The following is a 25,067-nucleotide window of genomic DNA, read 5'->3' on the forward strand; positions in this document are numbered from 1 at the left end:
CTATGAAGGCTCGTTTAGTCATGTCATACCTGTACTGTACCCAGTCTACTGTTGTCTTCATCAAAACGATCAGTGATCTCAACTCTCAGACGATCGACAGCATCCTCCTCTGTTTCCTCCTCCTCTTCATCGAGATCTTCGTCGTCTTCAAATTCACCATCCAAGATCGCTTCTACGTCTGCTTCGTCCATTTCTTCATCGTCATCATCATCATCATCGTCGCCTTCGTCTCCGTTCTCCTCCATACGAGCCTGAAGACCAATCACATCACTAGTTTAAATGCCTTTAAACCAATCACATCACTAGTTTAAATGCCTTTAAACCAATCACATCACTAGTTTAAATGCCTTTAAACCAATCACATCACTAGAGTTTAAATGCCTTTAAACCAATCACATCACTAGAGTTTAAATGCCTTTAAACCAATCACATCACTAGTTTAAATGCCTTTAAACCAATCACATCACTAGTGAAAATGCCTTTAAACCAATCACATCACTAGAATCTCACCTTTTTCTCAGCTTTTCGTTCGGCCATCTCAAGCAGAAGTTCACTTTTACGCTTGGCTCTTGCTTCCTCCTGTAAAGCAACAATGATACATCAGATCTTACTTATTCTGTCTCCATCACAATGCTAGTATATCATATATATGCAATCCCAAATGGATGTCAACGACTTGCCTTTTTCTTCGATGCAATCGCTTTCAGCTTGGCTTTCACAGCCATCCGTTTATCTCTTTTCACTTTCCAGCTCGCCAATTTCCCTGGCAGCAGTCGGTCGATGATATCCGTGTCTTCAACGCCAAGCAAGATGGCCGCATCAGGAAAGAGGCCCGTCATTGATAGCACACGGCTCTCATCATCATTACGAGGAAATCCTTCGAGAACGAAGCCACGAGACCTGGGAACATGTAGGAAAACGTAAGGGTCGACTCTTAAATTCACGCTTAGGGCAGTTTAAGGTGAGCTTAAAAAAGCATTCAGTTAATCTGAAAAGGTTCAATCTAAGTAGTTCTCCTGATGTTTTCCTACAAAGCTTTTTTCTAGCCGATCAGTCCTGCAAAGCCGTGGAAATACCGGGTATTTCTACCTGTATGGTTCCTCATTCCACCACGGACTCAGGATATTCTCCACAGTATCTCTTTGCAAATGTTCTCCTTCCGTGAGACTGACATAAATATTCTCCTCCTCTTCCGTTAAATTCAAATCATCATCTTCTTCTTTATTTTCCTCTTCTTGTTTTTCATCTCCCTCCTTTTCCTCGTCTACAAAAGGAAAACCAGACATACAAAGTTTGAAAACCTTGGCAATGAACTAAGAATGCAAGTGTTTGTAAACTTGTGGAGATATTCCCACAGGAGAAGATCTGATCGCTTACTATTTTCCCCCTCTTCTATTGGATTTTCCTCCTCTTCATCTTCGTAATCGGGACCAACACGTTTCTTGGTCTTGGAAATGATCAATTCCTGGAGTCTCTCTTTGAAATCAATATGAAAAACGCCCAGCTTCTCGGCAAGATATCTGCCATGCATCGTTTTACCGCAGCCCTTGGGACCGATGATGAAGAGCCGTATGGGTGGAGGCTAAAAACGATTAGAACTTAACGATTAGAGAGATCGAGTGAAAGTCTCTCGAGCGATATCTGTGCTAAAACGTATATTTTATGTATAACAAATGAAACACTAGAATATTCTTCGTCAACCATATAAAAACACAATTTGCAATTATAATACAACTTGCATAAATTTCTCCACAAAAGGTCGACAGTATATTCGCAAACAGGATTTACCAGAGGAAATAGGAAAATACCTTAAGTGGTCTATCAGCTGGAAGAAACTGCGTCGGATCATCTAGAAACTGTCTTCGACACTCGACGCTTGAGAAAAAGTAAACTCGCTCGCGATATTTTGCAGCACATTCTGCCATTCCTGGCCAAAGCACGCCTTTCTCCTTCAACATGACTGGACAGAAATGTTTCGTATCTCCGAATTGTTTCTTTCCAAGATCTTTATTGAAGACATCGTTCTCTTCTTCCTCGTCAATTTCCTCATCTTCTTCTGCATCTTCTTCCTCTTCGTCCTCATCCATTCCTGTGTACTCCCAGGGATGGTAGATGAACGCGTCTGTTAAATGTATAATGGAAGGCGTTAGTGCTGATAGCAAACTAAAGATGAAAATCTGTATTTACCGACCGGAATGGATTCTGGTTTTCAAAAAACATAGAAAACTTTAGGTGACAAATACAGAAAATCACAACTGAACAACACAGATAAAAAACTTTGTAGGATGACCTGCTTTTGATGAATGAATGAATTGTGGAAGTGGAATGAGCGTGGAAGAGAAACAAATTGTCATAGTGTTTTTTATAAACTTTGGCATGATTTGTGCATGGTGTTATAGGGAAGTTCAGTTATCTTTCTGAACTAAAACTTGAAGAATTACAACGCTAGGAATGTGTTGTTACAGAGGAATACAAACTATGCGCACCTTCTATCGCCTTGATAGCATCCTCGGTGATACCATTGATATCATGATCACAATGGATGATAATAGGTTCAAGATTGTTCGTTCCTTTGATGATGGCTTGAAGTTGTTGCCAGTTATTATCAAACGTTGATCTAAGAACTTGATATTCCTCCAGGTCTGTGTCTGTGTCTGTTGGTTTCTTAGCTACACTCGTGGTTTTACCAGGCTCTGCGCCACTGTCGGTCTCCTTTCCGGGCTCCTTTGAAAGCTCTGCAAAAATGGAAAGGGTCAATATGTTATACTACACTGTAAAACACAAATTATTGGAAGCGTAAGGGCTGTTCACGTGAGCCGCGTTAACTGACATTCAACGAAGCGTGAGATGATTTTGAGGTATTGAAATAAGTCTTCATGACACCTATTGTTGGGATGACCAGATTACTACCAGAATCAGGTTATAATACTTATTTCAATACGTCAAAGTCATCTTATGCTCTGTTTAATCTCGGCTGAGCAGCTCCTAACACGGGTCCAATCAATGACTTACCATCTTTTTCTATTTCATCGCCTTCCTCGATTCGATCATCAATCTCTTGAATGTCAGGTAGGTATTTCTCAGCTCGGCGTAGATCAGACCAACGTTTTGCGAGGTATGAACCATGTTCAGAATCATCTTTTAAATAAATCACGGAGTCTGGTATCAGAGCTCGCTCTATCAACAGCGTAAACTGTTCCCGCGTGAATGGAAAATTATCCAGGACATAACCACCAAGCCTATGAGATCAATTAAAAGCAAATAATGTCAAGGGTTGCTCTCGACTATTCTTATTAAGTATCTGGCTATATTTATGCAAGACAATTTCAAGCTTTCAAATGAAATTAGCGACGATGAAATGAATTAGAAAAGGGGCTACCTCTAGAGGTATGCAGTGCTCAGTAATGGCAGCTAGTACCGTGCTCAAATTATATTAACACCAGCAAAGTGGAATTGCTAACTGATGGGCGTTGGTCGTACCTTTGTCCCTTGGCCTTGGCTTCATCCACCTCCTTTAATCTTGCTTGTATTGCTTCCTCAACAACATCAACATATTCATCTGCGGAAATATCAGCTTCGCGATGTTCAGCTTCCTTCATCGCTGCGCTCACCATCTTTCTTACCTGCACAAATAACTGAGTGTTAGTAGAAGCAACTTTGCTTACCTTAATAACCAAACCTGTCGTTGTTATCGAAGACCTGGGTTGTCTCTAAAAAGTACTCGCAAAATAGGTGGTGTATAGTTGCTACGAGTGACTTGTAGCTGGTTCGTGGTTTAAAGCATTTCAGTTCAGGGTTCAGTACCTCGGGATGATTTTCATCAACAATAATCTCCTCTTTCACTTCAGTCTCTTCCTTCACTGCCTCGTCATCTTTTTCCACTTTTGTCTCATTCACTTCATTCTCTTCCACTTCATTTTCCTCCACTTCTCCACCGCCGTTTTCCTGTTCATCATTGCCTGCATCGTTCGGTTCGTCGTCCTCATCCTCCTCGTCTTTTTCCGCGGCCTCAGCGGCCAGCCTCGCTGCTTCAGCCAACCCTAAACCATTGAACTGTAAGTAAACTGGATGGCTAACCCAGGGAGATTTGAAGCGAAAAATAGGCACTTCATCAAGACATTTTAACATAGTTGTCTGATGTTGTGCCAAGATTATTGCGTCCGCTTTAAACAGGCTTTTATGAGCGAAAAAACTTGACCCTAAACGTTGAACAGCCATAGGCTGCTTTATCTCATTCTAGTAATTTAACAATTATATATGTGTGTAAATGTGTAATATACTCATCCGCATTCTAGCTGTATATACAGTTATATTTTAAAACTATATTTTAGATAGTGTCCCCAATTAGCTTACTTGTAGCTAAATACATAGACACTTGAATAAAGTATTATTATTATTATTATTATTATAGGGCCAGATTGTGGATCTTCAGACAGAACAAGATGACTTTGAAATAAAGTTGAAAATTTACAGTCTCGATCCGTGTCTTGTTTAAATCAGACGTAAACTTTACTAACTTTCTTCTTCCTCTTCTTTTTGGAGTTGTATTTGAACGATCACTTTGGCAATGGCTGCCTCGACTGCTTCTTCTCGTATCTCCTCTAGCAACTTCTTCTTTGCTTCCTGTTTTGTTCCTCCAATCAACAACTCAATATCGACATACTGGAAGGATAAATCAGCATTTTTTTCTCTTTCACTTCCCCTCAGTTTTCAAAATCAAAATCTAGCCTTACCTGTGCTTGATATCTCTGCGCCAAATTTTTCGCGAGCGTCGTCTTTCCCGAGCATGGAGGACCAAGGACACATATTTTGCAAGGCGGACACGGGTATGGTTCTGTGATGTACTGACGAGGATTACGAATAAACTTCGCTAATGCCTCACTCGATGACAGACAGTATATCTTATCCAAGAAGCTATAAGATAAGAGAAGGGCAACGGTGATGTCTCGATTGAGCTAGAGTTTCGATCTGTAGTTAACCAGATCTCTATTACTGCACTTGAGTACGTAATTCACTAAGTCCACGGTCTGACGTCCAATCGTCATAACTTTAGTATAATCACAGCAAATTTTGTTATGAAAACGATACAGTACCTGACAGCAAATTGTGGCAAACCATTGACGATATTACCGGTGTACAGCTCAACGGGACACAGTCGTGCCCAGCGGCTACGACGCCATCGGAATCTCGGCGCAATCATCTCAGCACCGGCCAACGATCGTAACATGTCGTCTTCGTCCGCGTCGTTCGAGATCTCCTCGCTGTCCTCGCCTTGCAAACGAAGTGTGGTCAGCGCACGATTTAATCCAAACGTGTTAAGCTTCGTCATTACAGCCTGGAAGAAATGCAGATGAGCAATCTCGTATGAGTAATATGATTCTGTTCAAGACCTGTTTGAAAGTCACGTTATGCGAGTACAGTTTTCCTGACTAATAAGGATCTCTACTAACAATTCTAATGATCTAACACTACACTACAGCTGATCCAGGTGTAGGTACAGTAAGCTACATTGTGATTAGCGTGTTAACTTACTTTGAACACAGCTTTCGCTGGCAAGTTAGCATCGACCTCGATAAGCTTTTGTTGGTCATGATCAGCCATGAAATCCTTCAAAATAAAATAAGGTTAAACCATGAAACCACGTGAAAACATTACGTACGTTTGTCAAGAAAGACAGACGAGGCTGTAAATGTACCTCAAGCATTCTCAACAAGAGATTCTTGTATCGTTGAATACTTGCTGTGGCGTTTTCAGGAAGATCCTCGGGTCTGACAACAAGGCGTGCTAGAATGTCTCCCGGAAACCCTTCATCTTCTTCATCATCGTTGTAGTTCTAAAAATAACCGGGAATTAAGCACGCGGCAACAACGCTAGCAGCTTCTGAGTGGGTCTCTGGGCACTATATTTATTGTATTTATAGTTCCGGACAGCTCGGATACCTGTATCTTGCTTCCCTCCTCATCATCGTCATCGTCTTCCGTGTCAACTTCACTAAAGTCATCTTCATCACCTTGTTCTTCATCACCATCTTCATTCTCCTCTTTTGTCTCAATGTCCTCCACAATTTTAGACGGTGATGGATCGTACATGTCTTTCGTATAAATCTTGCCCGTTTCTGAATCAATACGCTGATTCACTCGTCGGTTTTCCAAATCACGATCAGGAATCTAGTAACAAAATGTGATTAAGACACTTTTCATGCAACCATTCCTTAGTTTCCTAATTTCAGAGTAACTGTACTGGGGCCGGTTGTATCAAGCCCGTTTAGCTTAAACGGTGGATAAGTCAAAATTAAATAACACTCTTACATCTCTCTTGAATGAGTTAACTTGAATATTATGCACTAAATATGTAGTTGTAAACAGTATCTTTGCATTAAGGTTAGAAACATTTAGTTTGCTTGTTGAATAAAACGATAGACTTGCTTTCTATTTTGAACTTAACCACCGTTTAAGCTAAACGGGCTTGATACAACCGGCCCCTGCTTTTGAATGACCTTAATTATCACTGACTATTTGTTTTTTTTTGTGGAAATGCAAATTTGTGTGTGAGAAATTTTTTAGGGGAAGTGTATACCTTAAAATCTATCCATGATGATAAGGTGATGCTGTGGGGTAAGAACTAACCAGTGCTCACCTTCAAATTGATGATGAAGTCAGGTTTATATTTCCAGTTTTTAATCAATTCTAGTTGTTCTTTCATGGATAACCAATCTTCACATAATGAGGGAAAACCATCCAAGACATAACCTGAAACATTGAACAACATACACACAGTTTACTTTGTGTGTTGTTAGACCTCAAAAATCTAAACCCACTTCCTGAGTCAACACTCCTAAAGTTATCATTGGTTTCTACAACTTTATTGAAGATTACTTACCATGATGGGTGACTTCAGGAGAGTCAATTTTATCATGAAGAAGCTGTGAAGCAAGTTCCTCTGGCAATGCTTCTCCTCTTGACAAGATTGTTTGAGCCTAAGAACACCATTCATGACAATGGGAATGTTTTTCACTCAAAATTTTGCTTATTTTAGATGCTATAAGAAGATATTTTTATTAGAATGGTTTATACCTTCACTCCAAGTTCTGTTGATAACTCCATTGCCTGCATTAATGGGTCCTTTCCTAAAATTAATATAAAATATATTTAAATACTTTTAGTTGGACTGTTACTGACACCTGATGTTAAAGACATTCATTTTCCTCTACCATTTATAAATTCACATTTCCATGTTTTAGCCAACTTTTTCGCCAGTGTAGTTTTTCCACATCCCTGAGGCACACAAAGATACAATTTACGACCATGTACATGGTTGGTCAGGCTATCAGCCTATCGCCATGCATGCAACTAAACATCCTAGTTAGGAACCTAAATGAGCAGTTTACTTACTGGTTTACCAAATATAATAAAGCAGACAGGCTTTGACTGTAGGAATCGTCTTTCAGCCTGAAAGAAAAACAAGCCAGTATTTCTAAGATAATTTGAATCACTGCCATATAAATGCACCAGAGATATTTTGAAAGCAAAAGTACAGAGCCCATGGGGTATATTATGAAGGACTTGAACCTGAACGGCTCAACATATTTAACAAAAGTACAATGCGGTATTATTTATTATAAATTAAAAACTAGCGAGTATTAGTGATAGAGTCCAGGTAACTATTTACTCTCTTTTCTAAAACACCGTTCTAACTTCATTTTAATAGATATTCTGACCTCATCATCGTTAAATGAGTCTTTATCTCGGTCTCTGGATAAAATGCGCGCCATATCTCAAGCAAAAAATTCACAAAACTGGCAACAAATACAACTAAATAATATTATATGCGCTCGTTTGTCCTCCATATTGTCTTTTACTGGTTGCTATGGCAGCAACGCCAGCAAAGCTGACGTCATATCACGCCATAGAAGTCTGGTAACTACATACGTCATACGTGACACATGTTTACAATATGGCTGACAGGGAAAGAAGAAGACGAAGTCCTATAAATGCAAAATCCAAGTCAAGATCGCGTTCGCGGTCCCCGATTCAACGTGTACAAATTAAAGCCGTAGATAGAGAAAAGGTAGTACCATTCAGTTGTTCAATTTAGCCTTTATAGTCGTGATTAATAATCAATTTAGTGTAGATCACCCTGTATGTGGTATATGCACACTGCATAGAAATATTGCTCTAAATCCGTTAAACGTTTTCATAGACATGTCCTTTGCTGTTGAGAGTATTCTGGACAGATGGAAGACATCACAGGTATTGTTAGTGTTCTTGTTTCAATTTTCAAAATAATTGCTATTGCTTATTAACTCTATATAGAAAGTAACATATTAAACATTGAATTATTACTTTATTTCAGACCTGAAGAATTTTTCAGAACTGTGCCATCAAACGAACTACAAATCTATACATGGTTAGTTTCCATCAAGTTTTATTGATTTCTGAAGAATAATTCAAACAGACCACCAATGCTTAACCTTGATATTTTTTATATACTAGGAAAGATGCAACCCTCAAGGAGCTTATGACACTGATCAAGGAGGTCAATCCTGATGCTAGGAAGAAAGGAACAACATTTGATTTCGCAACAGTCTTTCCTAACCCACGTCAACCTGGTTTCTTGCTTAAAGAACTTGGAACAACAACCGCTGGTAAAAAGAGCCCTGCAGATACCATCACTTTGGAATCAAAGAAGTTTCAAATTGGAGATTATATTGATGTGGCTGTACAGTATCCCAGACCAATAAGGCATTGACATTTGCCTGAAGAAAAATTTTAGCTTTTAAACGTCTTTGACTATTTGATATGAATGTTCTTATAAGGCATGCTCACTTCTTGAAACAATGTATATACATATTTGCTGTTGAGATTAATAATAGCATTGCTTTAAAATAGCATTTTTGTGAATCTTATTATGCACTTGTGCCATATTTTAAACCTTTTATTTTTTTTTCTTCTGCACTTGAGACATAATGTCAAGTATTGATTCAACTTTATCATTTTTTTTTAATTTTTTTCCCCAGAACTTATCACTTAGCTTACATTGTTTAAACATTTTCATGTCTATGCCTTTTTACCTATGCACCATTTAATGTTAAAAACTCTTTGCTCTCTGTGTATGGCTGAGGAGGCCACATAAATAAGAATGTTCTATCTGGTAAACTAGGCGGGTCACTGTCACACCAACATATTTTTTGTTGCAATTTGGAGAGATAAAACAAACGTGTGTTCTAATTAGCAACCTTATCTGGTTCTAACACTTATAAATAATCGTTTCGGTAGACTAGATGGCAGACAAGACCTCTTCAGAATGCATTAATCATAAAAGATGTAATGACTTCATCACTTAAACATGAACACGAACTATATAGCATGTCAGTTTAATTATGACAAGTAGTATATTAAATATAAACTGACCATACATGAATTATCATGACGAAGGATCAAATAGGTAATGCCGACTGATAACTTTCGGGTTAATACAATTTGAGATTCTACCCTTTTCGGCAAGTAGATCACCAGCAAGCATTATGTCACTTTCGGTAATTTGATGTAGGACACGTGTATTGTTCGATGATAGAGAATGAACTGTAGAAAGTATGATGAATGATGATAATTTATAGAAGATACATTTGCACCTGACGAAATGATTGAATAGCTGTATTTTTGGTGATATTTTATCAAAGTTTGCTTTGAATCATTGAATGAGGTTTGTGAGGAAGGTTCAAAGTTGAACACTCTAATTGATCACATGCATGTACCAAAAAACCAAATGTTTCTTTATGCAGTTATGCTGGTTGCTACTTGACTCAGTTACGTAACGTCATTTTGAGGAAGGTTTTCAAAACTTGAAATCCTACCGGAGGAAGGTTGAAATCTTTTTGCGACTCTGGTGATTTCATTTAGTCGCTAGAGAAAAGATGGGACAGGTTTATCCAAACGTCTATAGTAGAGCCAGAGAGAGCTAGACGCCTCCAGGGCCTAAATTGGTGTTGTTGAAACTAAAATACTTTTTTTTCTGTGTCTCGCATGCATGCGCGTGATTCCTGCAATTTTTTTTGCAATCACTAAACAGATGGTATAAATGATGGCCATATATAACTCTACGATGTTTTATTTTGTTGCAGTGATGATAAAATGATAAGTTGTTTATTTCAAAATAGTGTTATCTAAGCATCTGGACGCGCGGTCTGGACAACATCCACTTCTCGTAAACACTCGACTCAAGAGCACTTCATGTATAGCAATGGAGTATCTCGCTTTCGGAATGTGTGTACAATGTGGTGCACTCTGATTGTGTTGATGCCGACAATGATGAGATGAAAAATAATAAGGTTTCTCTATCAACGACGGTGATTTTCAGAAAACTCAGTTAAAAATACATTCACCCTTGAATCCAAATGGGCAAAAAATCTCTTGTCCAAAAAGATATGCTTTGGATTCCCTTTGTCACGTTTCATAACAGAGTTTTTGAAAGCTGCTACGGAATCTGTCCGTTAATATAGTTTTATCTGCTGAACACATTAGGAATTCAATGTGTAATCCCCTTTAAATTAGTCGATTTTAACGCGATGGTTCGTGGTGCGCGCGGGTGATTGAGACGACACAACATATACATCGTTATAATACAGTTTATTGCAGATCTATTAAAAAATACGAGTCTGAACCATTACTGGTATATACAACGATAGTTTCCCAATGATATTTTTCCAATAAATAGTCGCTACATTAAAACTGATGACAAATAAACTTGGAAATCACACAAAGACCACTTGGCGTAATATTCATTTCGCATTTATCAAACATGTCAATACAGCCCAAGAGCGGCGAACATCTATACCAGTCTAGCCTTAATATAGTATCACCTTAAAATTACTTACAGTTTATATCGCCAAATTATATTAATAAATATATATAATTATAGTATTTGACCAGACCAGTTAATATAACTTAATATAACACAACTAAGTACTTCTACAGACTACAGGCACTATACTACAGTGCCTTCATGCATTTCTGAGGAGAATTTAAATGATTGGAAATAGATATACAGAGGTGGGAATCACCGAGTGTTGGCTAAAATGCTTCATTCACAATTGCCTGTGGAGAGCGAGGAAGGTACATGCATAGAAAAGAAGGAACGATTGATCGACCAACATCTGTAACATTAGCATTCATTAGGGAAGGTTTGCATGCAAGGTCATGTAAGGTTTTAGCGGAAAGTATAGATTTGTTTCAAGTGGAACATTATCATCATGCATGTTTGTAAACTATTAATCTCACTCAGTGAAACCCACCTTTTCTTTAAACAGTTCTTATATTACCCTTTTAAGAACTATCATGCATGGAAAACAGTGTTTTTTTTAGGATATCCTAAAATAAACTTGGCTTAAATCATATTTTATTCTTGAGTGGATAGAGGCAGTCCGGTGAGAGAGTCGTTGCTCACGACCATCTTGGCAGATGATTGGAGAGCCCGAACTTCTTATTACAACTGTTACCGTAACAACAACAGAAATGAAGCACTAGTTTCCTAAAGACATGAGCTTGCTTCGAGATGCAATCTCCTGGTGTACATTCCTCTTTTGCAGATGGAGCCCAGCAGCCTTGTAGTATTATGTGATCTTTATTCCATAGGGTATAACAGCCAGGATTGCTTGTTTTGTAGGTGCACGTCTCGGTCTTCACGCTGCATCCTTCATTGCTGTTGTGGCATTCATCTTTGTAGTTGTAGTACGCACATGTATGCGATTTTAACCCTGAAATAGCCGGCCAAGATAAACGTCAGTTTTAGAATAAATTCAAATTATACAAGGGCTCTTAGGCCTGCGGGTATGACTGAGTATTTAAATGCATTATGCAATTAATTTAATTCAAGCTAAATTTGAAAAAAAAACGGTATCGAGCTGGACAGCAAACCGGCGAAGCATAGAAAGTAATGATAACTTTATCCTCTGTTTAAAGACATACATGATTGTGAGATTATTAACCTCATAAAAATCAATGTTCCTGAAAGCGAAATTGATTCTGATATGAGAAATAAAATTCTAACATCGCAATTTATCAGTGTTAAATAACGCCGCTTGACTGTCGTTTGATTGGACAGACTGTACTTGTCATCAAAAGCGGTACTTCGGCTGCCTAAAAAAAACCTTCTGAACATTTCGAGTCATACTAAGGTCAACTGAAAATATCAAGAAGTTATCTTGTTTATTTTATGGTCATTCGTATAAGGCTACATATTTGACGAGATTTTCGAAGACGCCCCTATATACGCTGTTTGTTGCATGGTTATAGTGGTAGTGGTATAGGTATTTTTTACGTTTATGCTGATTTTCTAGACTGGTATTTAGCATAAGTCACATAGGACGAAGCATATCTTTTGCATGGTGGTTGGAACTGACCTAATTCAACACGAGATGATTTAATCGAGTGGTGGTGTGGAGATTGATCTTGAATTTTAGCCAAAAAATAATCCTTAAGTAGACAATCCATTTTAGTGATTCAACTTATCTTGTACTAGACCTCACTTTAACAAGATTGAAAACGTTATTTCGGATTAGCTTATACGCACGTTGAACTTGTTGTATTTCTGACGCTCTTGGCGGTATTTGCTCACGGTATTTTATATCAACAACAAAAATTGCACTAAATAGACCTAAATCATGCACTGAAGATCTTTGTTCATTTGTGTTTCAGTTGAAGGCAGCAAACTGATGATCAAACGCTGGAGTGACCGAAGCTACAATGGTAATTGAGAACCAAAATTATTTCTAAGTGAGACTGACGTTTTCAGCGTGTTCATTGAGACTGACCTGCCGCCGTAACGAGTTACAAAAGACTCTTCAATTTCTAAGTGTGCATTTAACCAAACCTCCAGAGAAATTACTGCCGTGTCAAGTCATCCATAATCTCAGCTATTCGCCAACCACGAAAGTGTTGCTTTCAACTAACGCTCTCAAGGATGTGTACACAACGTCTAAATCCCTCATTAATTAGCTTATATTTTCAAGGAGATTTTCAATAATCGTTCAGGAAGCTTTTTGCAGTTGAAGAGTGAAATGTACGGAAAATCATGCATGCAAGAAAACATTAATTTGTTGTGAAAATAAGGTGAGCATTCAGGAATGCATGTAGTGTGGAATTCAGGATGATTTGTATTGACAAAATCGTTGCCTGTTGCGTTGAGATAAAACCAAAATTTTCCTAATTACCTTCAGTTTTTTTATTTGTCCCATTTCAAATGGCAATTTCTAAGAATTAAATTCAGGGCAATATTCGAAAGAATTCCAGTGAAAATGACTCATGCATGTGTCCTTCCATATATAGCATCGTTTAACGATGTAGACCAGAATGCTTTGCCAGTGCTGTGATTGCAAGATGATACTTGCAAAGCATTCTGATCTTCGGAGGTAATTCAGCTATTTGGCTAAAGGTATATTGGTAATTTAGCGACATTGCTCATAGAGTTTTAGGTCTTTTCGCATGGACATAATCATTACATGTGGAGAACCTTTCTCAAACAAACAAAATAGAATCATGGCCGGCTGAGTTTCCTCATCTTGCAAAGCATGCAAGAAGGTTTCTTCTCTTTGCACTATATCCGAAACATTTCACACTTGAGATCATGTTAGGAATTTGTGTTTTCTCACTCACTGAGTCACTGAATCCAAGCTCAGTAGGTTGATCCATCTTACAACACGCATGTCCGGTATTATCCCCAAGTCTCCAGCTGTCTGTATACAAGATCTAAACCTCTTAGCTAACATAAATAGCCATATTACGTTGCTGTTGGTCAAATGCCGTGTTGATCACTCTAATACACAACTTTGGTGGTCTAGTAGAATCATCTAAACTAGCTCACTGAGATTTTGCAAACTAATGTCGTATTCACCTATTCTTCTATTGCATAAAGTTTCGTATTTTCAACGTCCGCATTTGACTAGCCTATATAGGGAATCGCATACTTTACTTTTTCACGATGAAAGACGTCACGGCCTAGTTATAAATATGTGTGAGACTTACGTTATCCTCGTTTTCAACAAGTTTGCAAGCCTGCAGATCGATTTGATGATCGCGTATATATGAGCTCAAAGAAGCTGCTGTGTATATTTCACTGGAGACTTTACTTTCTAATGCTTACAAAGAAAATATTTGTCACAGTTTGAAAGGCTAATTTTAAACAAGGCAGTCAAGAATGCTCGCTCGAAAATTCACGAGACTTTTCGCATCATGGATTCAGTTAATTTCAACAAAGCTCTTATAATTTATTGAACACTTACAACATGCTTGCCTACAAAAGCCAAAGAACTCGAGAGCCTAAGAGCTCAATTGTTTTCAGTCCAAATCATGTTTACACAAAAGGATTACAAGGTTTTATACCAGCTGTTTTCGAAGCGATTGGAAATATGCGCATGTTTTTTCTCATCAACACGAAATGAAACCAAGGCTAATGTCAATTTGGTCAACGAAAGACAGAGAGATGCATGAACAGCGTGGTATTAGCCATAGCAAATAAAGACTAGACATTCGTGTTTTCATAAGCAATATGCCAAATGTACCAATGCAAATATTTTAAAGCAAAAGTTTTGTTACAAAATGCAGACAATATTCAAGCCTAAATTTTCATTGTTGTTTAGCCTAGAGTCTGACAGGTGTGAAAAAGATATATGTAATCCATAAATGATATTTAAACTTTTACAGTCCTTTATATAGCGTCGCCCAGAATTAAATTCTTACAGCCGTTTGTTTCAGGTTGTATGCTTATGTCTGTAACATTAGGGAGAACTGAAGTGTTTTCTTAGGTTGAGTATACTGATAAAGAAAGAATTTTCCAATCATTGAGAATACGAAATCGATTCTTTATGCCTTATCTCTAGCTTGCACACAGGTCACACCCAAATGCAGGGGGCTTAAGCGATATTCATAAAAAAATTGTGGTGAACCATTAAGATTCGAGGGGGTACACGATCACTAATGGACGTTAAATCGTTAATTTAAGTACAAAAATCGCGATTAAGAATCTGCAGTGTCTGGAGAAGATTTTAAAAAGATACACAAGAATGTGTTTGTGAATCTGCAGTGTCTGAGGGCAGAAGGTTTTAAAAAGATACAGAAGAATGTGTCTGTGTTGAAGTCTGTACAAAACGAACAGGCGTTTCAACGAAACTGAGACTAAAATTGAAGGACTTGAAGTGATTTCAGTAGACAATAAACCAGAATGTTTTTTTTAGCCGGTATAAAATTCTTACTTGAGCATAATTTGAGTGGTTGTGTGAGTGTTTAGAAATGCAAGGTCATTCACGCTAAACTATAAACGTGGTTTTTCCCGGCGTAATTTATGAAGCGGGGCACTCATTTCCTTGCTCGCGGTCATGTTATCTTAGTGAAGAAGACGCATAGATGCGAAATCTTAATAAGTTTTCGGCAAGAACTCAACATGACCTGAGGTAACTCGTCATTTTAGGCTTGATAGCAGGAAGCCAATTTGTGTGTGAATACGTAGGGAAGGATGCGGGAACAGTTGGAAGAAAATTAGAAAAGCGTATAGCCAGGTTTGCCTATTCATCAAGCACCACAGGGAATTCCTGCGCAAATAGCGAGCATGTGGCAAATTGAGACATTATTTACAAACATGTATAAACAGTCGAAAACTACGCCTCGAACAACCGCAAAATTATTTCATTACTGGCAATCGGTTTGCTGCCCAGCTGGATACATTAAAAGATCTTCACATTGCGCAAGTCATTCTGACTATACATTATCAAATCAGCGTCGAACGCACTGTTCTAAATTAGCGATTTTATACGCGTTCTAATTGTAATTTACGTCGAATTCTTTCAGAAAAAATCCTACGTGTGTGCGATGTGCTGATTACATTATAGTGTATTGTGAAAATTATCAGCCAATTAAAGCAGGATTACAAAGATTCTTTAAAATTACATGCAACAAAAGTATATATACGGTGCATAACAAAGAAATTGATAAGGAATCTTACCTTCCTCCTTTGTTTTTAGCTTGTCTTCATCGACGTAATTGCTGAATATTTGTTTCGATAATGTTCGTCGGTTTCTGCCGCTGTCCGCGGTCAGTTTATGAAATGGAATCATCGATGCGTTAACACCGAGTTCCAGAATCAAAAATGTTGAGAATACCAATTGGAGTACGATATTCATTTTTTTAAAATTTTCCGGATAAAATAGCTGTGAATCTGGAATGAGAAGAGAAGATTAAGAATAGAGCGAAATAAATTATTTAAATACTTCAATTTCAGTCAGATACGAGCACGCAATTGATGTAAATATAAGTGGAAAAGTAGAAATCTCAAGAACTATGGTGAATTACTACACGTTATCGTAATGGAACATGTAAGAACTAGGTATAAAATGCGTTCAACTCATGTATGTACAGAATTTGAATGAGGTGCTCAGAACTGTTTAATTGTAAACGATTATACCGAACGCTATATTCAGTGTGACTATTCGATCGTACTATTCCCTATAAGCAATACACGTATAACGCTTACCAAGATTTGTAGTTTTCTTCAAAATCTTCTGCTCTTCACTCTGTAGCGATGTGTGTCTTCTGAAGGAACAGCATGTTAGCGGCTCATTTTTATAGCAGAGAAGTCTGGCCTGAAGGCGCTAATGAGTGCCTTAATTAGTGAATATGTCTCATTAAATCATGACCAGGATTATAAGCGGAAACTAAGACTCTACGGAGCTGTCAACGACTGGAACTTATATCTCTATTGTATATCTCGATAAAAGTCCTCTCTATTTTGTAGACAAAACCTTTAAGGTCAAGTCATGAGAAATTTAAATACCATAAACGCCTACGTTTGTCTGAGAGATTTCAGTGTCCGGTCGAGATATACTCGTCATGCTGAGCGTTGGAGTTAGGATTGCGTGATCGCTCGTTTGAACGGCACAACGACTCATCAGATAACGTATTAGAAGCAACTCAATAATGCAACATTGAAAAGCATGTTTCGTCTTCATGATCTTAAAGGTTTAGATGAGAGAATTAATGAGCCGTGCATTACAAGTGTGTAGTGATCAAATCTCCCATTCCTGTTACGGTCATCAGGGAAATGTTTACGATACAAAAATCTATGACGAGGTCTCTATATCAGCAGCTAACTAGTACAATTATTTCCTTAGTTCCAGGAAATTGAACGAGAGAATTCTATAAATGTTTTTCCATAGCATCTTTAGTTTAGAATTCCTTTTATAAAGATATGGATCACATTATTTTTTTCAACAAACATGTTTATACCCAGTATGAAGATTTTAATGATATTATATATCTCTATCATTTTTATCGTATTCTCTATAATGAAACAATATCAGTATATTCCAGATCTCATAGATAGAGTTTCTTGTTGAGATCATGATAAGTTTTCTCAATTGCCTTGTATACTAAATCATTTTATAGACTATTCGAAGTTTTTCAAAGCTCGTACAAATGCCTCGTTTGTTCTATATTTAATTTTGTGGTTACATCTTATATATAATCCTCTTCTAAAATAGCCAGCATTTCATTACGAGAACTTGACAATGAGAAAAATAAGGGAAGGCATTCAGTGGGAGATTTTACAGCCCAGACTAAAACTATATTATATGTTCTTCAAATCTGTCAACGAAGTATGGCAGAAAAAAAAATGGCAGCAAAAAAATGCTGATAATAGCGAAAAGAATGTGGGTTGTGTACGTACGACTCAGGTTGACCGTTTCTTCTAATCTGTTTCCAACACCCCCAGCTGAAGGAAGCGTCTCGTCTGCATGCGTCATTCAAAACTATTACAACCTGGCTTTTGCTAACCGCATCCTCAGTCTCAAGATGGCATCGTTTGAAGGAAAAACGTACTGCTTGCATGGTTGTAAAGACGGCTTAACTGCCGAAAGTTATTCATGAGTCTCGTACAGGAATAAAACTTTGCACGTTCGTTTTAGATCGCTTGTTTGACTCGGAATAACTAAATACATTTTAAATCCGTTTTAAAACAAACAGAGTCTCGAGTGTTTTAACTGAAAAAAAGTTCTACGTGCTAGAAAACACTTCAGTGTGAAATTTAATTTGGCGAGCCCGAAATTAGGTGAAAGCGTGTACGTTGTCTTTAAACTCTGGCTCGTTTGCTTGTGTGAAAGCACACGACCACTGAAATTACATGCTCATTTTAGTAATTACCTCACACTAGTCTTGGTAAGGTTAATTGGAAGAAGTCAAAACGGTTTGAAATAACTCGGTCAAAAATCTGGCACATGCATGCTATACACCCGTCATTTGTCCGACCTCGTTTACTCACTAAATTCTCCATTCTTACACAAAGATGAACGGGATAGCTACGTAGAAAATGCTAGGTAGATTTCGAGAAAAAATTCTAGATGTTAATTGAGGTTTTTCTGGATAAATCTTTACGCTTTAGGAGGCAAAGGAGTGTCTTATGTGTCTACGAGTGTAATGTAGGTCTGATATATGCTCACAGTTCAACACTGCTGTGCAGTGTAGAGATTTGAATGAAAGCTTCGAAACAGCTTGAAGAGCTGAGTGTAGATGAAGTTTTGATAAAACAGAACTCACGCAGCAGTGACGCTGAGCAGATAAGCAAATAACTACAACAGGTCAATATGTTTTAAGACCGCAACCCAACATATGTTTCCTGAGCAATTGTCAACATCTGACTTGATGGTAAAAGGGGCATAAATCAGTTTTCATGAATACAGCATCCCATACTTATGTTATGCACTCGTAGAAGAGTATTTGCAAAGAGGATAGCGCCGGTGTCTCTTCAGAGTCGATAAATCAAATGATATTACACAATTATGCTAATATAATCTGTACTACAAATATATGATGAATACCATGTCTCAGTGAGGCGACTGATAAAAAATGTTGCAATTGTAATGATGGATGTTGCAAATATTTTGGGTTGCACATCACATCACATCACATTGACATTTTTCACGCTCTGTGGGAATGCATGAAAACTGAAGACCACAGAATATTTAATTAATAAACTATCTTACTGTGAATGCAAATAATCAAATATATTTCTCTGAAATGTGTCTGACTAATAAAAAATCAATGTTGAAACCTATACTATATATCAATGTCACCCTCTGGGCATTTTAATTATTATTCAATATTGTGATAACTTCAGTATACTCGCACTAAGATCTATCTTTGCGCATCTTTATGAAAACTTTAGGCAAGGTTTATTATCTTTATCAAATCCTCAAATACAGCAGCTCTTGTCCTTTTGTAATGCTTTGAAATAGATTTTATATAAAGTAGTTTTCAAAACACAGAAGATAGGAAGGTAATAAAAAACTTGATGGTGCAGTAAAGACGTGCATTCCCACACGAGCAGTCACGGTGTACTTCGTAAAAGAGATTGTTTTAGATACAGTCACACGGACTCACACCGCGAGAGCATGCTTCGTGCATAGCGGGAGAGCAGGTTTTTCATGAGGACCTTTTCCCCTTGTTTGCCGTGATGGCTATAATTATCATGCTCACATGCGAAATTAATTCTTAGAGATTTAAATCAATATGGTTTTGATCAACGTTCTCGATCGCCTTTTTAACGCAATTATATCGCCTTGAACATTCTGTAAGTGAAAATAAAAACATCGCCCTGTGCACATAGGTATACGAAGAACGGGCAAAGACAACTTCTTCCTAGCAAACAGAACACCACTGAACTTAATTCTTTAAACACCAAAACCAGTTCCGTTATTTAAACTGCGTAAAGACACAATAGCTGGCATTTTCTACTAAAGTAAGATGTTCTACAGAGCGACGTTTAAATTGTATTAAAGCTTGCAGTGGAAACTCCAGGAGCTTCATTTGGCATCGGCCCAATGTAATTCTCTCTGCATATCTCACAAATCCTCTAGATCCTACCTAAGAGATTACGATATTTCATCATAAAGTTTATGGTCCGACTTTTGTACAAATATCAAGGCATCCTCGTGCCCAAAATCTCTCATGGAAGAGGAATTCTGATAGAAATTTTACTCAGGCAGGACTAGAGCAGAATGAACTCACAAGAGGTTCGTTAGAAGGGTGTGACGTTCCTAGAAATTCGAGAAAAACAAAGAAGTCGCTGCAATCTCTACCATTTGTCGCTTCCGTTCGTTCGTGTGAATATTTCATTGAAAACTTGTTTTCGTGTCCAAAAATTTAATAAAAATAGTTACACAATTGTGTAGTATTAAATCATAGCCTCATTTCCGTGCCTACGGATGTACAATTCAATTTGAAAAGGGAACAACAAAAGGGATGGCAAAATAGATATACATTTCCCTCACTACAACAACCACAGTGGCGCCTCCTGAAATTCGCGACTCTTCCAACGAATGTCGACAAAGAATCATTGAAATAGTTGAATTGTAAAATGGCACGCTTGGTATAGAGTATAAATCGAAAATAATATAACATTGGTTTTTCACGATTGTCACCTCAACTCAGATAAAAATGGCCCTGATAAACAAGAGTTGGAATTTGCATGATAAACATCTGAAAAACATTTTTTCAAGACAATTCAAAAAGTAGAAGAAGTTTCGAAGAGTGTTGAGTTATTCATCACAAAATGATCTTTACATTGACTGAACAAAGAATGAAAAATATTGAATTATGCTCTCATATATCCATTCAATAATATTTCTATTTTGGTGTTTGTTTTTTATTATTTTTAAAGCAACCGGCATCCTCGGATTGTACAACATCGGAAGAGATTTAGAGAGGAATGATAGCTCTTGTTTACGTTTGGATTAACTCTTTTGTATACCATGGCTAGCTGATACTGCACGCAAAGCAGAACTAATCTTGGTTGCTACCAAATATCACTAAGATTGGATTATCTTAATATATTTCCGCTTCAGACAAATTACTTATGGATAGCTGTCCAACAGATAGTTTTAACTTTTCCACATGGTCAGGTACAAGCTTATCTCTACAAAGATTGCAGCCTTAGACATTCACGGAGAGATTTATGCACCAAATTTGGGTATCCACTGCGCTTTGCTTGCGCTTCGAGAAGCTCCGAAAAGAAGTGTTAAGTATTTTGTTATTTAGATGTCGAAGCTAAGTGGAGATTAACAACGAAAATTAGGAATCGGATCGTTCGCTAAAATAAACAGTTTGAGGAGACCGCGCGCTTCATGTATTTACGAGGCAGAGAATTACGACAAATTTGCGCAGCTGTACGCCAGCAGCTCCAGAGAGGCCAGGACAGACACGACACGCACGCACGCACGCAGGTAAACGCGTGCGCACTCAACAAGCCAGGACCTTGACCTCTTGTGCTATCTCTTTTTAGTTGTTGCAAGTGATCAGAGGCAGCAGCAGCGGCGGCGGCGGCGACGATACGACAAGCACCCATGCAGCTTGTTGTGAGGGCGGTAGAACTATTATAACCGCACGAGGAAGGATGCATAATGGATTAAAATGCATGGAAATTTTACGTTAATAAGTAAAACGAAGGCAAGCAGAAAGAACCAAGCACGCAAACAAACTAACTGCATATTCTCCTATTTTATTTACTCAATTACATCCTAATCGACTCGCGTTCCTCTGATATATTCAAATTTACATTCCGCGCATTTCTCTAGGTTGTACGAAAGCTAGACAGCGGATTGGGTCTTTACTGATTTTAACTGTTGTAAACATGTCGAAAAGGCAATAAAATTAGAAATTTTGAGCTAATTTTGAGTTTACCAAGGAGAGCCGGTCCCACTTTAATAAAACCAAGGTCTAGTCCAGGTTATAGAAAAATAGGCAATTTTAGAGCATTTGAAAAAGCACTATCAGGTGCATAGTGGATAACGCTATCTTGCTTTCGTACAACCGAGTCACCCACCGACCCCGGCCCTGAACTCGACGCGATGTTATTTTTTACTTTGAATCAGCTGGATATTTCAAAATCATTTCGATCGAATGCATTTATGTGAAGTAAAATTCGCTAAAATAATCCGGCCATAAATGATTGAAGAGACCCATCAGTTGGACAAATTAATAGGTTTGACCATAGTTTGACGCACATAAGCAAACTTTGTCGTCTCAGGTATAAATATAGCTTACTTGCTATTTCGGTGTATTCTTATAAATTTATCTTTAGAATTTTATCAATTTTATCGAATGAGCCTTTCAGGGCAGAGTTACGCATATCTCACGGGAAATGTAACGATCCTAGAGCTAGCGATGGGGTGCACAATTGATCAACGCAGCTTTGCTCTCAATCTCGGGAGGTTTTTCTGTATTTCCGAACAGCGAGAGCACAATCGATCCACAAGGAACAGCAGATTGTAATTTTCTTCGCGGTCTTTCCCACCATGAAAATTTAATTGCGAGTTATCTCAAGTCAACACGGCTAATAACTAGCTCCCTTTCTCACGATAAGACGTGTAAACATTTAAAAATTAATTTAATCACCATGATATTGCGATCGACTTATATAAATACCGGAGTTTCCCAGCATTTGGAGTGAGGAAAACAATCATAAGTTTTTTCTTTATAATAACTGTAAATAAGGCCTCAAATAACTCTTAAGATAAAGACATATTCAATGGTAAAACAAGCCGCGCCATCAAATTGCTGAAATTAAGTCACATATCCAAACATTGGCTAGCCAAAGCATCATTATCACCTCGTAAAAAGCTTGATTTAATTCGTCTTTCTCACGGTTTTGAGACAAACTATGATATTAGCACCTTTCAAACAGCACAAATTAGAAAAACAGGCTACGTTTAGTGGGAACACCAACTGATTGCGTGGTCTGTGCGTTATTAAAATACCCACCACAAAATTGAAAAAACAATTTTCGTGTAGCCGGATGAATGAACGGTATGCCGTTAAAGAGGTCACATTTCACTTTTAATTTTCTAAAGCTATTTTGCCAAGAGTGAAGGCGAGAACCCTCAAGGGTATATAAGTTTAATTTGGTGTATTCGTGAATTAGCTACATCAGTATCATATCCGAAATACGTTAATCAGAAGTATGTTGCAGTTCAGTTGAAATCATGGCCAATATCTTAGTGATTCAACGGCTAAACACTATCTTTCTCAACTGACTTAATGCTTATCAGTTTGAAACGTAGTCAAACCATGTCAAATGCAAAAACAATACCATAATGGCTGTCTGTATAGTGACAACTTGGTCTTGAAAAGAGGAAATAAGACAGGCTCATTGAAATTAAAAGGGGAAAAGATCACGCGCATCAATTGACGTATAGCTAGGAATATGACGTTAGTTCAATTTGTTTGGGAAAATAGTGGCTAATGAAACTATTTGTTGTTTTGATCTTGTCTTGTCTGAACTGGACTGAGTCTGGACAAGCCAGACAAAGAGAGCTTTACGCAATACAAAGATAACTGCATGATGAACTTGTTCTTGCTATTTTAAGGCTGTAACCTATCCAATGATCTTTTTGAGATAAAGATTAAAGATGATTTGAAGAACACTGATGTTAACTTGTGCTAAAGGATTGAACTTCCTAACGAGACAAGGCCAAGGCCAGGGCAAGCTAGGCTATTTCACACAACAGATATCACAACGATAGTGTATTTGTTTAGAAATTATCGTCAGGTGTCTTGATTTAGCACTCAAGCTAGCTAGGGGTTAATTTACGACGGAAAGAGTAAATATTTGCACACATTTTTAAATTCATTTGCCAGCAGGGATGTTTGCTTGCATTGGCAGGGCATGGTCATGGATAACCTTTCTCCCCAAAGGCAAAGATATGCACTTAATTCGGAGATTTAAAGCCGATAATTCTGAGATTTGCATTGCAGTTTCTGACGCCATTTTGTTTTGCAGTCTTTTACTAAAAAATAACGAGCTTTCGCTATATTTTAGTTTTATATACCAGCTTTCAAAAACGCGTCGAAAAATTGATTGCTTTTCATTGAAAGCAAACATTTTTTCTTTAATTTGTGCTTTTATGTACACGCTTTTTCAGTTTTTCTACACGATTAAATCTACTTGAAACTAAATTTCACTACTGCATTTTAAAACAAATAGTTAAAAAACATACCAAGTTGCATTCCTAAACGAAGTTTCCATGTCTTTTCACCCTGTTTCTTGAAACCAGAAGCAGTTTTTCAAAACAATATGAAAGCAATCTGCAAGAAAAGCACATTTCAATATATTCCCGCCAAAAGTAGACAATTAAACTGAGCTCATATAGAAAACTGAAGTAATAGTTTCAGATGCTAGTTTTAGTCCCTTGCACGGCCTGCACAAATTCACTTTAAGATCTAGATATTTTTATTTCATTTATATTTTTCATCGGAGAATAATAGTTCTAGGATGGATTAATTCGCACACTGAAATTCATGGTTTATTTAAAATTAAAAAAATTAACCCCTGCCGCTTGTCTGAGGTGTAATGCGTTCCCAAGACGTCATTGCAAGCTAGACATTTATCAGTAACGGTGAAGAAATATTTACATTTTAGATACTCGTAAAGAGATTCAAAAAGTCTATTATCTAAAGGCTCTTACAAGGCACTTGGTGATGGAAGATCACAATCTTATTCTTGGCACAGCCGTTTCAGACAAAAGAATGACAAAAATGAAATCTTTTAAAATCAACAATTCACAAGCGACAGGAATTGTTTTGAATGCAATAGACGTGCTAAATGAAGCAGTCTAAAGGTGTTTAAACCACCTGCTTGCCAAAACAATGTGGTCTTTTTTATCGTCTAGACATTATAACACCACCCACCAACTTGTTTGAAGAGCCATTTCTAATCATGAAACGTTGTCTGGCAAATAACTGACATTTGTTTTAACTAAAAGTTTACGGATTGTCTGGCGCGGCAGGGAAAGTTTAAACAAGACGATATTATGTTCTGCTAGAATTTGCTGGATACAGCATGTGTAAATAGATCAGGTTATTTAATCAAACGAATAGTACATGCAGCAGATTTTTATAATTTAATCCAAATATGAGCAACAAAAGTTAAGTGACTATATTCTAATCATTCTTTTCAGTTGATTTCAAGAAATAACAAAAAATTAAACTGCTTTTCCATAAAAGACCATCCCTAGAATCATGCAGCAAAATTCA

The 25,067-nt window shown here is 37.5% G+C and overlaps 2 protein-coding genes across 3 annotated transcripts in view; one reads left to right on the top strand and one right to left on the bottom strand.

The window, feature by feature from the left end:
• Nucleotides 1–24,068, bottom strand: part of LOC114535529 (adenylate kinase 9-like) — a 28,833-nt gene extending 4,765 nt beyond the window's left edge. Inside the window, exons 1-22 of one of the 2 annotated variants that reach the window (XM_028556839.1) lie at nucleotides 24,032–24,068; nucleotides 7,392–7,448; nucleotides 7,211–7,274; nucleotides 7,074–7,126; nucleotides 6,880–6,976; nucleotides 6,637–6,749; nucleotides 5,940–6,167; nucleotides 5,696–5,833; nucleotides 5,533–5,607; nucleotides 5,094–5,335; nucleotides 4,734–4,914; nucleotides 4,518–4,662; nucleotides 3,805–4,040; nucleotides 3,481–3,623; nucleotides 3,013–3,239; nucleotides 2,487–2,735; nucleotides 1,809–2,122; nucleotides 1,378–1,582; nucleotides 1,090–1,264; nucleotides 681–900; nucleotides 511–579; nucleotides 30–251 (exon numbers count right to left, since the gene is read on the bottom strand). In XM_028556839.1, coding sequence (XP_028412640.1) covers nucleotides 30–251; nucleotides 511–579; nucleotides 681–900; nucleotides 1,090–1,264; nucleotides 1,378–1,582; nucleotides 1,809–2,122; nucleotides 2,487–2,735; nucleotides 3,013–3,239; nucleotides 3,481–3,623; nucleotides 3,805–4,040; nucleotides 4,518–4,662; nucleotides 4,734–4,914; nucleotides 5,094–5,335; nucleotides 5,533–5,607; nucleotides 5,696–5,833; nucleotides 5,940–6,167; nucleotides 6,637–6,749; nucleotides 6,880–6,976; nucleotides 7,074–7,112 — 3,318 coding nt within the window. In that variant the 5' untranslated portion in view covers nucleotides 7,113–7,126; nucleotides 7,211–7,274; nucleotides 7,392–7,448; nucleotides 24,032–24,068. Of the gene's footprint in view, nucleotides 1–29; nucleotides 252–510; nucleotides 580–680; nucleotides 901–1,089; nucleotides 1,265–1,377; nucleotides 1,583–1,808; nucleotides 2,123–2,486; nucleotides 2,736–3,012; nucleotides 3,240–3,480; nucleotides 3,624–3,804; nucleotides 4,041–4,517; nucleotides 4,663–4,733; nucleotides 4,915–5,093; nucleotides 5,336–5,532; nucleotides 5,608–5,695; nucleotides 5,834–5,939; nucleotides 6,168–6,636; nucleotides 6,750–6,879; nucleotides 6,977–7,073; nucleotides 7,127–7,210; nucleotides 7,275–7,391; nucleotides 7,449–7,717; nucleotides 7,839–24,031 lie in introns of those variants that run through there. The other variant, XM_028556832.1, reaches the window with a different exon arrangement.
• On the top strand, nucleotides 7,946–8,887 carry LOC114535594 (histone deacetylase complex subunit SAP18-like). The gene is made up of 4 exons (XM_028556875.1): nucleotides 7,946–8,067; nucleotides 8,200–8,249; nucleotides 8,353–8,406; nucleotides 8,493–8,887. The coding sequence occupies exons 1-4, from the start codon at nucleotides 7,954–7,956 to the stop codon at nucleotides 8,746–8,748; spliced, it is 474 nt and encodes a 157-aa protein (XP_028412676.1). The 5' UTR covers nucleotides 7,946–7,953; the 3' UTR covers nucleotides 8,749–8,887.
• Nucleotides 24,069–25,067: the final 999 nt, after the last annotated feature.

The sequence above is a fragment of the Dendronephthya gigantea genome, unplaced genomic scaffold (assembly GCF_004324835.1).
Source record: "Dendronephthya gigantea isolate DGI-Jeju-01 unplaced genomic scaffold, DenGig_1.0 000002F, whole genome shotgun sequence".
Classification (NCBI taxonomy): Eukaryota; Metazoa; Cnidaria; class Anthozoa; order Malacalcyonacea; family Nephtheidae; genus Dendronephthya; species Dendronephthya gigantea.

Bases quoted from the DNA above. Each gene is read 5' to 3' on its own strand.
- LOC114535594 (XM_028556875.1), top strand. From the start codon at position 7,954: ATGGCTGACAGGGAAAGAAGAAGACGAAGTCCTATAAATGCAAAATCC. The intron at 8,068-8,199 runs GTAGTACCATTC...ACGTTTTCATAG, and splicing joins AAGCCGTAGATAGAGAAAAG to ACATGTCCTTTGCTGTTGAG. The intron at 8,250-8,352 runs GTATTGTTAGTG...ACTTTATTTCAG, and splicing joins ACAGATGGAAGACATCACAG to ACCTGAAGAATTTTTCAGAA.